Source organism: Vigna unguiculata, chromosome 2 (genome assembly GCF_037176805.1).
Source record: "Vigna unguiculata cultivar grain cowpea cultivar isolate G323 ecotype 2 chromosome 2, ASM3717680v1, whole genome shotgun sequence".
Classification (NCBI taxonomy): Eukaryota; Viridiplantae; Streptophyta; class Magnoliopsida; order Fabales; family Fabaceae; genus Vigna; species Vigna unguiculata.
In genome coordinates, this window is record NC_140793.1 from 6,654,178 (window position 1) to 6,670,753 (window position 16,576).

General features: G+C 32.1%; 1 protein-coding gene across 1 annotated transcript; it reads left to right on the forward strand.

Moving 5' to 3' along the window:
• The first annotated feature begins 5,683 nt into the window (after window positions 1-5,683).
• LOC114172079 (Pentatricopeptide repeat (PPR-like) superfamily protein) lies at window positions 5,684-7,716 on the forward strand. The gene has a single exon (XM_028056795.2). The coding sequence runs from the start codon at window positions 5,854-5,856 to the stop codon at window positions 7,621-7,623; it is 1,770 nt and encodes a 589-aa protein (XP_027912596.1). The 5' UTR covers window positions 5,684-5,853; the 3' UTR covers window positions 7,624-7,716.
• The last annotated feature ends 8,860 nt before the right edge of the window (window positions 7,717-16,576 follow it).

A 16,576-nucleotide genomic window follows, 5' to 3' on the forward strand; every position in this document is an offset into this window, starting at 1 on the left:
GTCGCCGGAGGTTTGTGGTTCGGAGAGTGTCTCGCCGGCAAGCATTTCGCCGTCTTCAGTGGAGGATACTTACAGTATTCGCATAAACTATCCCTATCATCCAGACCGTGACATTTGGAGTTGGTAGTGGGTTTGCGAACTTTGGGGCCACCTTCCATCATCGGCGGCAAGCATTTCGTGGTATTTCGCGTTGCATTGTAAGTTTCTTTTGCTCCCATTTGATATTTCCGTACTATGTTGGATGATGATGAAGTTAATTTCATTTTTGTCAAGTTTTGAGTTATTGTGCGAAAAACTTGGTTTTGTACATGTTCATTTTTTATGGAGTTGGGGAAAACTTATTTGGTGGTGTTTTCGTGAATGTTTAGTGAATTTTTGACAAGCGATTTTTTCCGCTCCGTGTTGTGTGTTATAAAGGTGTGGGTGCTTGAAAATTTTGAAGAAAGCACATGTTTTCTAATTCCATATGTGTGTCTTGGTGTGTTGTTGTCTGTATTTTAAAATTGTAGGCAGTTACTTCATTTGTATTTAATTTCTAGGGTTTCAGTAGAGGGAGGTTTTGAATGTGAGGTGGTTCAACAATATCCTGTATTTCGTGTTGTGTAAGAAATCTACTTTGGTTTGTGCCTAGACCCCCAAAATCTTGATTTGGTGACTTTAGACCTCTCATTCATCTCTATTGTGTGGGTAAGCTCTGAAATATTGTCAACCATAGTCCTACAGTCCTATTAGAAGTAAAATGTTTCAAATTATAAGAAAAAATTATGATCACGATTATGTCTCCTATGTCTATTGATCATTAAGTGGTCGGACATCGTTTGTAAACCTTTGTAAGGCTTTGCGTGAATAGACAACTTTTATCCCAATGTGTCAGATGAAAATAACGTCCGTATATTTATAGTTGTGTGCCTGTGGGATTATACTCATAATAGTTTTGTATTAAATAACCATCATTGTTGCTCCTTGTGAAAAAATAAGAGAAAAATATTATCTCTAACCTTTGAATATCATATTCTGTTCAGGTAGGAAGAGGGATAGTGAAAGATCCTATTGTCCATCAAGAGGTACTGACAAGAGTAGTAGGTCATCATAAAGTTATGGTTGGTGAATGTGGATTCAATGAGAAGGTATCGACATGTTGTAATTTGTAGATTGGGTTGTGATTATTTTGTTGTATAAATTAAAATGAAGTATTAATTTTTGCAAATATTTTGATTGTTAGGCTCGATTGCGTACTTTTTCTTACACAAAGTGGATTGCCCAAATGAATGGGTTAATCATGGATAGCCATCGTGAAAGGATTCAGGATACACCATTCAAATGGTGTTTGCACATGCAACAACCATTATAGATATGTAAACCCCTTTTTGGCTTGAGTTATTGAAGCGTTGGCTACCTGCTCAGGAATCATTTCGTGTCATGCAACGGTCAATCCCGTTTACTTGTGCTGACATTTGCATGTCTTTAGGATTGGCGGTTGTTGGGTTAGATGTAGATTTTGATAAAACTATTTGTGGGGTAGTGGGTGGACTTCTGGAAGACAGAATAGTAACTGTTGAAACTGTTATTGAAATCATTCAGAGTTTGGTAGATAGTGATTCTGATCAAGTTGATAACGTTTGTCGTTTGTACATATTTGTTTGTTTTGTTGTGCTTTACTTTCCTAGGAATTCAAAAACTATTAGTAATATACCTTGTAGTGTTTTAGATGATATAGATGGGCTGTCAAATTACAATAGGGGTAAGGCAGTTCATAGTTATTTAGTTAAAAGTTTAATTTGCGGATTTTTGGCACTCGAGCAGAGAGAGCTTTGCCTAAGTGGTTCAGCACCAGTTTTGCAGATACACTATACTTCATTTAATAATTATTTTTCATTTGTACAATGTTTAAAATGTAATAATGCAGCATGTTGTTTTGTGTAGATTTGGGCTGTAGAAAGACTTTCATTGTGTGGGCCAAATTTGCAGTTAATTTTTCCGAGAATATTGGCCTGACCAGATGTTCACTTCAAGTCAAGATGCATTGAGAAGTTGTTCCAAGAGAGCGAAGTATTTTTTTTCTTTATAACCATTTACTGTTGATAACAATGTTTTGTCTTCTGTAAAGGTCATTTATATACGGTATTTGGATCATTGCTCTTTCATTCAATGACTTACAAAGTCTTCTCCATCCCCCAATCTCCATAACTAAAGTGGGTGCTTAGTCGAACAAGACAGAACCCAAAAAACATAAATAAAAAAAAAGTGGAGTGTAAAGCATACCTATGTGGGGAGTTACGTTTAGGTTTTTGTCTGTACAGTGCAGACTTCAGTAAAGGTCATATATATATATGGTATTTGGATCATTGGTCTTTCATTCAATGACTAACAAATTCTTCTCCATAACCCAATCTCCATCAACTACAGTGGGTGCTTTGTCAAACAAGACAGAACCCAGAAAACGCAAATAAAAAAAAGTGGGGAGTAAGGCATAACTATGTGGGGAGTTACATGCAAGGTTTAGTCTGTACAGTGTAGACTTCAGTAAAGGTCATTTACATATGGTATTTGGATCATTCATTGATTGATGAAGTAATTTACAAAGTCCTTATCCATCATTCATGCATTGCCTTACATTCACACAAATGAAAATTTACTACTTCAATATTTCCCAATATCCTTTTTGTTTTAACAAATGTCCCAAGATAATATTAAATGGGTAGTTCCAATTGTTTTAGTAGGGACTTTTGCTCAATATTGTTGTTGTTCAATCCAGATCTTACATTAATGATTAACTTCAACAAAAGGCAACAAACTAAACATAACAATGTAAACTAATATTTCCCATAAATAAAATAACATGCATTAAGGATACATCAGACTTAATACAAAAAGAAAGTACACAGCACACTTGGTATTGCAATAATAACATCCACATAGAAGTCATCACTTAATACAACAAAAAAAACGTAAATTCATTACTACATTTATGCAATTCAAAATCCCCAACATCTCATCCCAATGTTGGTCATTTCAATTTCAAATTCTTCTTATTTCCATAAACAGAGAAAGGTGTTCTTGTCACACCACTCTTGAACCGCCTTCGAGGTTGGGCCTTCATACGGTCATACATGTTGCTATGTTGTCCACTATCATCATTTACAACAACATCTTCATCCTGATCCGGCTTAGCGGGAGGGTCATAAAACATTTCGTCATCACCATCATCTTCATCATCTTCAGCACAAGCATGATTTGGGTGGTCTTCATTTCCAACCTCACCCGTACATTTTGCAACCATTTCTTCTAATTCAAAAATTGAATGTTCGATATCAGCTATCTCACCTTCTTCATACTGGAGAAGATGAAGAACCTCTTCCTTGTCCTTCAAATCTTGTTTTCTATAGCCAATGCCAAATTCTTTAAATGCTTCTTTTACAACATCATGATGAAGTTCTTCATCTGACACTAACACATCAACAACACATTGTACAAAACAACATATAATTGTAAACAAAATCCCACTATGTAGCTTCAAACTAAAACGAACAAGATATTTTTAAGCATGACCTCACCATATTCTTATCAAATGCACTCCTTATGACTTTGTCACCAACTCTGACATTCATCCTACATGTCAACTTTGAGTTGCAAACAAGTAAATGATCAAATGACCATAACTGCAAAAAAATAAAATAAATTACAACGGCAACTTCAACACAATCAACATCATTACTTAAACACAATAAAAAACAATAATGTATTTACCTGAAGCAAATAAACACATCCAACAACATCAAAATGCTTTGCACTTGACTCATTATTCAATCCCAATGAAGCAATGCACAAGCTACTAACCAAGTACTCGTACACTAGTGTACTCCAATTATATTTGGCAATGTTGTCCATATCATCAACTATCTTAAAAATGATTGGGAAAACACTACCCTTCTTATTAGGCAACAAGAATTCTGATATCCCTAACAAAATGTAAATCCTGCAAAAGACTTCTACACCACCAACATCATCATCATATTTCAAAAGATAATCATATATCAACTTAACAGTAACTGTTTCACCCTCAAAAATATTCAAACTGTCACTATCCAAAACTGTCTCATTTAAATCAATTCTTTCACCCAAAACCCTCAAACCTAACCCTAAACAAACATCTAATAGATTAAATTCAACGACTTGGCCACCAATATCAAAACTGCCCCTTCTCTCAACCCATTTGTAACATAAAAGACTCAGAAGTTTCCTACTGATCTTCATCGAATCACTTAACATGGTCAACCACCAAAAAGGAGTGCCTTCAATATACTTCCTCTGTTGCACACTTAATCTATTGTTTATAGCACCGATAAACTTCGTTTTGCAGAAATGACGAAATAAAATCTGAAAAACATAACAAACAACTAAATGTCATTCATTATAATTGAAGAAATATCACTACATGACTCGACATTAACAAACCTTCTTCTCCTCCGAGCAATCAACATATCCATCACGTTTGTGGTCCATCTTATAATCCTACAACACCATACATATCACACATACCACACGGATCACAAAATATGACATGTAAAGGCAACAATAAATTTATCCAACATCAATACCCTTTACACAAAGCAGACAATCAAACACAAACATAAAATGCTCATTCACCAACCATATCTCTCAAACAACAAAAATCACCAACAACCACATTGACAGCCAACGAAATCAAATTTACAAACACACGCAAACAAAATGAAACTCCCCCAATTCAGTCAAACTTTCAAAACTAAATTAAATAATTCTCTACACATAAATCGAACGAAATACATTACCTTTGGGTTAAATAAATGAAATGGGCTACGACAAAGGTTCAATTGTACAGTCGGGAAGACGAAATCGTTGTCGTCGACGACTTCCTCTACGCCCTGTCTCTAGTAACCCACCCAAACGACTGCAATGACTCCAATTTTCCACCACAAATCTGCAGTGCTTCACTTCTCTCACTCTCTCGTCGTCTATATCTACCTCTTTGGTACTCCGGCGACATGGTGCTGGAACTAACTTTTCTCTCTCATTCTTGTTCTCTCTTTCTCTATCCAAAGCAGTTGTTATGTGTCTCTCCCTTTCGCTTTCCCGTTTCTCCCTTTCTTGCTTTCTCGCTTTCTCCCTCTTTCTCTGTCTCTCTTTCTCACTTTCCTGTTTCTCCCTTTTCTCGCTTTCTCCCGTCCTCTCTCTTATTAAAATTTCACTTTCACTTTCAATTCAGCCGCACGTGTGAACTTATAATTTTATAATAAAAATTTAAAAAATACATGTCACGTCAACATTGTCAACAACTTATCAAATTTTTTTTTGTTGAAATATCATTTTCGTTTGCCAAATACAACGTTGCACATAAATACCAAGAAATTTATATTTTGTCTTGTTCTTTCATTCGGTCAATGTCATGTTTTCTACAATTCTACAATTTTAGTCTTTGTATATCTTTTTTATTATCTTGATCTTAGAAAATGATTGTTTTACAGCTATGGAGTAACTTGACAATTCACTTTCATAGGTATAATAATCATTAAAAGAATAAATTTTTATATTTGTAAAAAAAACAAGTAAAATAATAAATGTAAATACAGTGGAAAAAGTTTATGAATGTGAAAATAATAGTGTGGTTCGATCGAATGTGTCTCACTTTTTGCTCTTTCACGATCAAAATCCACTCGCGCCACCTTTCAAACTCAGTTCCATCCATTACATACAAAATCTACTATTCTCTGTTTTTTTCTTTTCATTCTGCCTTCAGTCCCAACAACTTGCGGATAATGCTTTCCTATATCATTCTACATCATAAGATGTGATCATCAAATAACCAACAAAGCAATGATGTGTTTAAAACTGATGAAGGGCACATACATTTCTCTTCTCAAAAGCTGCAAATCCCTGTCCCAGTTGAAGCAAATTCAGGCCCACATATTCAGTGTTGGCCTTCAACAAGATAGAGACACCCTTAACAAGCTCATGGCCTTTTCCATGGACTCATCACTAGGGGATTTCAACTATGCAAACAGAATCTTCAAATACATTCATACCCCCTCTTTGTTTATCTATAACCTCATGATCAAGGCCTTTGTGAAAAGGGGTAGTTTTAGGAGTGCCATCTCTCTGTTTCGGCAACTTAGGGAACATGGTGTGTGGCCTGATAACTACACCTACCCTTATGTCTTGAAGGGTATTGGTTGTATTGGGGAGGTTGGGGAAGGAAAAAAGGTTCATGCTTTTGTGGTTAAGACTGGCCTTGCGTTTGACGCTTACGTGGGTAACTCGTTGATGGACATGTATGCAGAGTTGCGCCTGGTCGAGGGCTTCACACAGGTGTTTGAGGAAATGCCTGAGAGGGATACGGTTTCTTGGAACATCATGATTTCGGGTTATGTCAGGTGCAAGAGGTTCCAGGAGGCTGTGGATGTTTACCGTCGAATGCGAAAGGAGAGCAATGAAAAGCCTAATGAAGCCACGGTTGTGAGCAGTCTGTCCGCGTGTACGTCATTGAGAAATTTGGAGCTTGGTAAGGAAATTCACGATTACATTGTGAATGAACTGGATTTAACTACCATAATGGGGAATGCTTTGTTGGACATGTATTGTAAGTGTGGGCATGTGAGCGTTGCCCAGAAGATTTTCGATACAATGCCTGTTAAGAATGTGAATTGTTGGACCAGCATGGTAACCGGGTATGTGACATGTGGTTTGTTGGATGAAGCTAGAGATTATTTTGAGAGGAGTCCAAGTAGGGACATTGTTCTTTGGACAGCTATGATTAATGGGTATGTGCAGTTTAATCGTTTTGAAGAGGCAATTGCGTTATTTGGGGAGATGCAGATGAGAGGTGTGAGACCTGATAACTTCATTGTGGTTACTCTTCTTACGGGTTGTGCTCAATCAGGAGCTCTAGAACAAGGCAAGTGGATTCATAATTACATAGATGAAAACAGAATCCTAGTGGATGCTGTGGTTGGGACTGCCCTTATTGAAATGTATGCTAAATGCGGTTGCATAGATATAGCATTGGAGATTTTTCATGGATTGAAGGAAAAGGACACTGCCTCATGGACTGCAATTATATGTGGACTGGCCATGAATGGTAAAACAAGTAGAGCACTTGAGTTATTTGAAGCAATGCAAGTGCGTGGGTTTAAACCTGATGATGTTACCTTCATTGCTGTGTTAAGTGCTTGTACTCATGCAGGATTGGTTGAAGAAGGAAGAAAGTTATTTCATTCCATGACAAGTGTGTATGACATTGAGCCAAATTTAGAGCACTATGGGTGTTTCATTGACCTTCTTGGTCGAGCCGGACTGTTACAAGAGGCAGAGGAGTTGGTAAGGAAGTTACCAAATGAAAACGATGAAATAATAGTTCCAGTATATGGAGCTTTGCTTAGTGCCTGCAGAACTTACAATAATATTGATATGGGTGAAAGGCTTGCTACAGCACTGGCGAAAGTTAAATCAAGTGATTCAAGTCTTCATACACTTCTTGCTAGCATTTATGCCTCTGCTGATAGATGGGAAGATGTGAGAAAGGTGAGAAGTAAGATGAAAGATATGGGAATCAAAAAGGTACCAGGATATTCTTCTTGCTTGGAGTAAGACTGTGTCCTAATGTTAGCTTGTATACTCAGCAATACCATTGTAACACAGCTCTGTCTTCTTTCTATGGTTCAGAATTACAGATTATTTCAATAGCTTTAAGTATCTTTTCTTCATCCTCTCTTCTCTAACTGGATGGCCTAATTCAGCCTAACCTAGTGGATCTAAATAAAAGGTGAAAGATCAAATGTAGTTGTAATTAAAATAATGCATTCCCTCTTTTCTGCATCTATGATTTTTTGCTGCAATGACAGAATGTTAGAAATTATTGAATCAAAGGAGGGCATGACAAAGAAAAATAAGCTACATGATTCTGTTTTGTTGAAATTGCTGGTTAAAAGTAGTATTTAAATCAAGCAATTATTTCACTACTTCAACTTTACAAGTTTTCACATCTAATAGTCATTCATTCATTTATTCACAGTAGATAAACGGAATAGTCAACTACATTGTGTTATTCTTGTTATGAATAATGATAATGACTCAGAATAATTTCAAACTTTATTTAAATTAATGTTTAAAGCACTGGTCTTTTTAATTATAAACCTAAACACAAATATCAATCAAAACCAATCAAAAAACTTTATATTTAAATAAAAACAAAACAATATAATCTTGTACGATCTGCAGCCTATGTTGGCATTGTTATTTTGTTCTTTCTCCAATGCATCACCTTGAGAATGGTACACAAACTTTGAAGATTATCCACTTTTATCTCTTGAAAATTTGTTCTCTATGCACTCTCGCATTTGTCGCTGTTAAATTCTTTACCTTCCTTATTTTCCTACAATACTTTCATGAGAACCTCTTCCACTAAATATAGAATGTTGGACAAAACTATCACTGCATAAACTAATTAACCACACTGCCCACAAATGTCATTTCTTTCTTTCTTTATTTGTTTCAGTTTTTTTTTCTTTTAATTTTGAATTTTGATATTATTATATCGCATTTTTAGTTTTTGAATTATTTTTCTAAAATTGTTGATCTATTTAGCTTAAGTAATATCCTTCTCCAAAATTAATCATGGATTAAATTTTTGTTACTTACATATAAAAGAGATGAATTGTACAAAAATGATAGATTGAAAAAAGAATACAGTTAAATTATCTTATACAAGGACTAAAACAATATATTTTTCACTGAAAGATTAATGTACTTCACTAATTAACTATTGAAATTAAGAAACCACTTTATGAAGGATAATTTAAAAAATTATTAATATGGGATGCAGTTAACATAGACTTTATAGTAAGAATTAGGTTACACTTCTAATTTAGATCTTGAGATAGGGACTAACAATAATAATATTATAATAATGTAAGAATGACAAAAATAAAATATTACATTAAATTAAGGAAATTAAAATTAATTTTAAGAAAATTATTTAAATGAAAAGTAATTATTTTATATCATTATAAACTAAAATCATATCACATTATTAAATATTTTTACTAAAAAATTTCAAAACAATTACTAATTCATTAAATATTCTTCATTCTCAGAACCAATATTAGATGGCCCACAACCAATACATTAAAGCAAATTAGGATATATATATATATATATATATATATATATATATATATATATATATATATATATATATATATATATATTAGAAGCAAATTGGATAAATCCTATCCTTTCATTTGTCATTAGATTTTTACAAATGGCTGAAAGAACAAAGATAGCCTATTGCCAAGGACAAGTCATGATTCAAACATGTCATATTAAAAACTAAAATGATTTAACTATTGTAAATAATCAAATAAAAATTAAATAAGATAAATTAAACCAAGGACACAATTCCAAAGGAAACGGTTCTTTTAACATAACATAAGATTATACAAGAAGAAAGTCTCTAATATCATAGGAGAGAAAGGGTCGATGGATATTTTCAGAGACCCTACATAATAATCATACAACTACATACAAGTTTTATATTTTTATTAAAACATGTATGAATCGAATTATATTAGAGCATAAAAACAACAAAATATGAACATACCTTTTGAAATTCATACGTACAATAAAATTACTTCGTATCAAATACAATGTAATAATAAATAGATACCAAGGGTAAGGTATGCCACACTTTAGGCATTGTACATACATTGTAGAAGAGAAGGTAGAGTTCAACATCAAAGCTATTTGCATGGTTTTTTTATTTTGATTGTATGCCTAACTTGGAGAATTAGATTACCTCAGCTCTTCGTTACTTCAAATGGTTGGCATCAATACATTATGTTCCATAATCCAAAAGTAATAACGGCTTGCATTTATCAAAACACCCTTATATTGGCAATTTATACAACAATTGTTGGGTTATTTTTTTCATATGTTACAGTCATAGAGATTGTGGTTATATATATATATATATATATATATATATATATATATATATATATATATATATATATAAAGTGAATGTTTTGATAGAAGATATGATTTATTTGAATTGAGATTTATTTGTCTTTAAGTAAGTACATAACTCAACAAGAAATTTCCTTACCTGTCCAATTTCTAATTAATGAAGATAACCATTCATTCTAGTATAAATAATTACTATCTATTCTTCCACAGTAAGATAAGCAACTCGCGCAATCGTTGACCTCTTGCTAATTGATTTTGAGTAGCTTTATCTAGATTATAAGTGAATTGTGCAAAAGTTTCTAATTCTGCGAATTGTGCTAATTCTAATTTTAATTTACCAGCTACTTGTTTCATGCCTTTGATTTGAGCCGCCGATCCAACTCTGGAAACTGAAATACCGACATTAATAGCGGGTCTTATTCCAGCATTGAATAGATCGGCCGATAAGAATATTTGGCCATCTGTAATGGAAATTACATTCGTAGGAATATAAGTTGAAACATCTCCCGATTGAGTTTCAACTATTGGTAAAGCAGTCATACTTCCTTTGCCTAACTGAGAACTTAATTTAGCAGCTCTTTCCGAAAGATACGAATGTAAATAAAAAACATCCCTTGGATAAGCTTTACGACCTGGTGGTCTTCATAATAGAAGAGACATTTGCTGATAAGCTTGTGCTTGTTTGGAGAGATCGTCATAAATGATTAAAGTGTGACGTTCACAGTACATAAAATATTCAGCCAGAGCTGCTCCTGTATAAGGCGCGAGGTATTGTAATGTAGGTAGAGAATCCGTTGTTTCAGCTACTACAATAGTGTATTCCATTGCTCCTCTTCTTGTAAGGTAGTCACCACTTGAGCCACTGAAGATGCTTTTTGACCAATTTGACCAACAACTACTTAAACACATATTACATTTTGTCCCTGTTGATTGAGAATTGTATTTGTGGCTACTACTGTTTTACCTGTTTGTCTGTCTCCAATAATTAATTCTCGCTGGCCCCATCCTATGGGGATCATCGAATCAATAGCAATAAGTCTTGTTTGGAGAGGCTCATATGTCGAATGTCTTGAAATAATACCGGGAGCGGGAGATTCTATTAATCGAGATTCCAAAGCTATTGGTTTAGCCAGGGCATTTATAACACGACTCAAATAAGCTTCACTTACAGGTATCTAAGCAATTATTCTTGTTACTTTTACTGAACTTCCCTCTTGTATCAGCAAACCATCACCCGTTAATACAACACCAACATCCACTGCCTTGATCCACTTGGCTACATCCGCCCTTATAGTAAAAATGATCAATATCTCAAATTCTACCTTTTCATTATCCTTTTTTTTTTCTAACAAAAGAAAAAAAAGATAAGGAATCATGAAATCAATCAAAAATGTATGTATAAATCTATAGAAATCTAAAAAAAAGATTACTAATCCAATATCCAATATAAAGGAGCAATATTAACAAAGTTGATATTGCTCCTTTATTTTTAAACAAAAACTCGTCTACTTTAAATTAAGATCAAAATTTTATCCATTAATATATGAATAGATATATATATATATATATATATATATATATATATATATATGGCATTAGTTTTACACACACATATTTGACATCACTTTTACCCCAAAACCTTAAAGCCCTCAAGGATCCATCGGCTCTGATACCACTGTTGAGTTATTTTTTTCATATGTTATAATCATTGAGAGATTGTGGTTATATATATATATATATATATATATATATATGCCATTTGTTTTACACACATATAAGATATTTGACACCACTTTTACCCCAAATTTTAAGGCAATGGTGTTATGGGTCGTTATTCTTATATAGTGTTTAATTTTGTCTATTCTATCCAATGTGAGACTTTTTTACTTACACTTGGACTATTCCCAACAAGAATCTTATACAAAAATTGAAATATAAACTAGTTACTTATTCAAATTGTAATTTCAATCTTTTTAGATTTTGCAGACACACCAACATCCAAATGTGGAACCATTTTTTTTTTGTGAAATATGTTTTGGTCTTGAACTATAACAAAAAATTGTGAATTATCCCGGCTCAAAACTTTGATTCTGTTTGGTTCTCTTACTTTTAAAAGTAATGGTTTTAGTCCTTCATTTTCAAGTAGATTAAATTTTTTTCCACATGACAAACAATGTTTCACTTAAGCATTTGAGCGGTTGGAACGTAGGATGACACGTGACAGACATGTGTTCATTTTATTTTTATTTTTGAATGAAAATTACATTTTTTATAAAACACAACACAACTTGGAATCATTTTATTAAAACAAACCGTTTTATGTAAATGGAATCAATGGTGAAATTCAAAGGTTCTACTACAATTGAAATGAGATTTGTTTGTGAAATCAAAAAGAAATTAAAAGATTGGAATATATGCGATATAACCATTAGACGACCATAGCATGTGGGGAGTAGACGATGTGGGCATTAGACAACCTTAATAACTTGAAGAGTAGACGATGTGAGTATTAGTCGACACTGATATCAAAGGTAATAAACACCATAAGTATTAGATGATACAAACAATAAAGGGATTGGAAGGTACAATTTTGTTGGATGAAGACAACTAAATCACTATAGGCAAGGCATAACAAATTCTATTACAAAAAAAGATTATCTTTTCAAAGGTTTATCAAGGAAAGTACTGAGAATATATTTTGTGGAAATTGTTATTATAAGATGGTTTCGGAAATGATAAGGTGAAAATACTAATATATGAATTGGTTATTATTATTATTTTTTAAAAGAATATCCCTAGAAATAGAAGAATTGATGATACAAGTATAATTTTAAAGATTGTAAAAGATGCTAGAGTACATGGTAATTATGAGTAAACTATTTTTAAGGTGGCTTTTCCTAAATATATTAGGAAGATTATATTACTAAGAGATAAGTTTTTATTTGAGAGATTTAGCAAGATTTTCCTATAAGAATTAGTAACAAAAAGATATGGAAAGATGCATGTGATGCTTCTACAAGTGTGGTTATTAAAGTAATTATGGGATGTTCCTTAAGATTATCAAGGGTTTTCTAAGGACAAGAGAGATGTCTATATATATATAAATATTAAACGAGTAAGTGAGTGTTTCGTTGGATGAGAAAAATATATGGTTGAATAGATTCGAAGGAAGAGAGTAAGAATTAAACATAGTGAGAAATTTTGAAGTTTTATGTACTAAATCCAAGTGATAGAAGTTAATATTTCATGTGATTATAGGATGAGTATCAATATGCATTGTCAAGTTTTGTGTTAATGAATTGATGATATGTTATGAGCATGTCTCCATGAATGCTTCGAGACAAGTGTGAGCATGTCACCATGAGTTCTCTTAGATGTCTGAGTATGTCTTCATGAATGCCTGATGAGTGTAAGCGTATCTCCATAAGTGCTCTTAGTTGTTTAAGCATGTCCCCCATGAATGTCCTAAGGTAAATGAGCATGTCTTCATGAATGCTTTGAGACAAGTGTGATCATGTCTCCATAAATGCTCCTAGGCATCTGAGCATGTCTCCAAGAATGCTCTGAGTTGAGTGTAATTAGATTTTGTTTTAAGGCAAGTAGAGCCAAGGTCATAGTGCCATAATGTATTGAATGATGTGTTGTGATGTATGTGATATTGATAAATATTTTATTGCAATCTTTGTTATATTAGTTAACCCTTGTGTTTGTGGTTATGGTTTTCACTTGCAATGATTGTGTATATTGCACGGGAGTAGATGATGAAACAGGTATGAATGCTTAAAATGATAGACAAGTGGAGAGTGGGATGAGTTAGAGCTAGCAACTTACCGTTTATATTTTTTCTTTTCATACATTTTACTCAAATTTAGCATGTGTTAAGATAGATCATTAGATATATTATCTTTATCTTATTTTCAGTTTCTATTACTATTAGTCTTCATGTGTATTTTGGGCTTAGCACATGTTTTCTTTATTATAAATACAACCACTAGTGTATTTTCTACAATGGATTGTACTTGAGTTGTTTATATTGTTTGATAAATTTTTGTTTTAATGTTAAGTCAAATACTATTATGAAACGTGTTTGAAATATCAAATAAACTTAATAAAATTTGATTAAAAGGACTAAATCTACGTATTTCGAAAGATGAATGACTAAATTGATCTAAAGTTTCGAAATAGACTAATTTAAAAATTCACTAGACCAAAAACATATTTAATCCTTTTTTAATTGAGTAATAAAATATTTATACTTTATCTCAATTAAACCACTTATATTCTTAAAACTGAATTATATGGTCCTTCCATGGTATGTTGTATTGTACTTATTTTCTTTGAAATATAAATCTAAAAATGAGTTCATTAGGTGCCATAACCATAGAGTTCAACATACATTTCACCTCATTTGAATTTTTCTAGAACAAGTTATAAAGACAACTAAAATTGTTTTTTTCTCAAGAAATAGTTATGAAAATTTCATAAGTAATTTTAATGTTGTATTTGACTAGTTTGTGTAATTTTGTGTAAAAATATGTGATATAATGATAAATGATATTAAATTATTCACATTTCAACTGAATCTAAATTGAAAATTTTATTAAATTTATACGCATGTCTAAGTGTAATTAAGTCTGGTTAAATTATTCACATTCTAACTTAATCTAAATTGAGAAATTTATTAAATTTATACGCATTTCTAAGTGTAATTAAGTCCGGAAATTGCTAACCTCTAACAAGACACTGACTTGGTATTATTGTGATATTGAATTTTTTTTTTAATTGTGTAATTATTGTGTTGTCGATTTTTTGTTATAAAAATGCATGCGTGTATAGATGTATGTGATGGGTTTTTAGAAGGAAGAATTCATTAGAGAGATAAACAATATAGTAATGAAAACTGAGATCAAACTACAGGATCACACCACCTTCAATCCAAAATTTGCAATGAGTTTTAAGTCTTTTACCTTAATGCTATTCAATTTTTTTATTTATGGATTTTGGAGATTTTAATGACATGTCTTATGTGGATGCAATTATTTGTGAAGATGTGTTGTGATAGAGATTGTGAGGTCACTAAAGTACAAAAATAATTGTTGGAAAAGTTTATTGGCGTGGGCTAATTAAGGTAGCAATTTGTCCACATGGGTGAACTTTATGCCATCGACGATTTGTTCTTGTGAAGTGTAGATAGTTAGAGAGATACAATGGGATATAGAAGATTAAAGATGATTTTGGTAATCTAAGAGAAAAGTAGGATGATAAACGTTATTCTTCGATCAATATACATGATTGGATTTTGCTGTTTGAGGGTAAAAATTACTGAAAATTTTTTAGTGTCCTTTAATTTTGTTCCACTGGGAGAATTCATCAGACTCTTAGCATATCTCACCAGGATAGGACAATGTCGAGGAAGTTATAATTAGAATGAGTTTTTTCAATTACTTTTAATTTGGACAAATTCTTAATTGCATCTAACTTTTATACCATTTAAATATCATGTGTATTATTTAGCCTTTAATTTGCAATTTGTATCTATGTTAAATTTATGAGTTATGATAGGTGATTCAAAGTTTTATCTTTCTGAATGTAAATTATCTAGTTATGTGAAAATGATTATATGATGGAACCTTTACGTTTAAAAAGTTTAGAAAAAAAATATCATTATTTGTCGAATTTCAAATTATATTAAGTGGCATGTTCCTTTTATTTGGTTTAATACGGTATAATTTTTTTCTAACCTCAATTGTCAAATATTATTTATTTCAAATAATTAAATTTGAGATGTTTATAAAAATAATATAAAATTTAATAATTGATGATGCTACAAAATCATTAAAAAAACTAGGGTTAAATATTTTTTAGTCTCTCAAGTTTATGCAAAATTGAAATTCGTTCGTGTCCGAAATTTTGATACATTTTGGTCCCTATACTTTAAAAATGAATGGAAATAGTTCTTTTATTCCAATTATATTAAATTTTTGTGATGTGTCACATGTTAAACATGTTTCGTGCTAGCATTTAAGTTGTTTACATAGCTTGACATGTTTTCGCTTGAATGTTAGTTGAAAAATGCAATTGACATGACAAAAAAAAAATTAATCTAATTGGGTTAAAAGACTATATTCATTCATTTTTAAAATTTGAGAACCAAAAAGTATTAAAGTTTCAGGATGAATTCCAATTTTACTTAAAGTTTAGACACTAAAAACATATTTAACTAAAAAAAATTGTAAATTTTGTTAGGCAATGTTAGTCTCAAGGATGATGATTTTGATTGAACAAAGTGCAACATAGATAAAGTACATAAAATGCACCTCAACATTCGGTATGTGAAAGACTTTTCTAGAAAGGGTTAAAGAAGTCCTTAAATTTGGATATGAAATTAAAATTTTTCCTCAAACTTTAATACATTTTAGTCCACAAACTTTAAAAATAAATGAAAATAATTTTCTTACTCCAACGACATTAAATTTTTAACTTGTTAAACCATGTTACATACTAACATTTGAACTGAACAGTGTTAAACAAGATAAACAGCTTAAACGCCAGTGAGACGTTTGACACATCAAAAAAC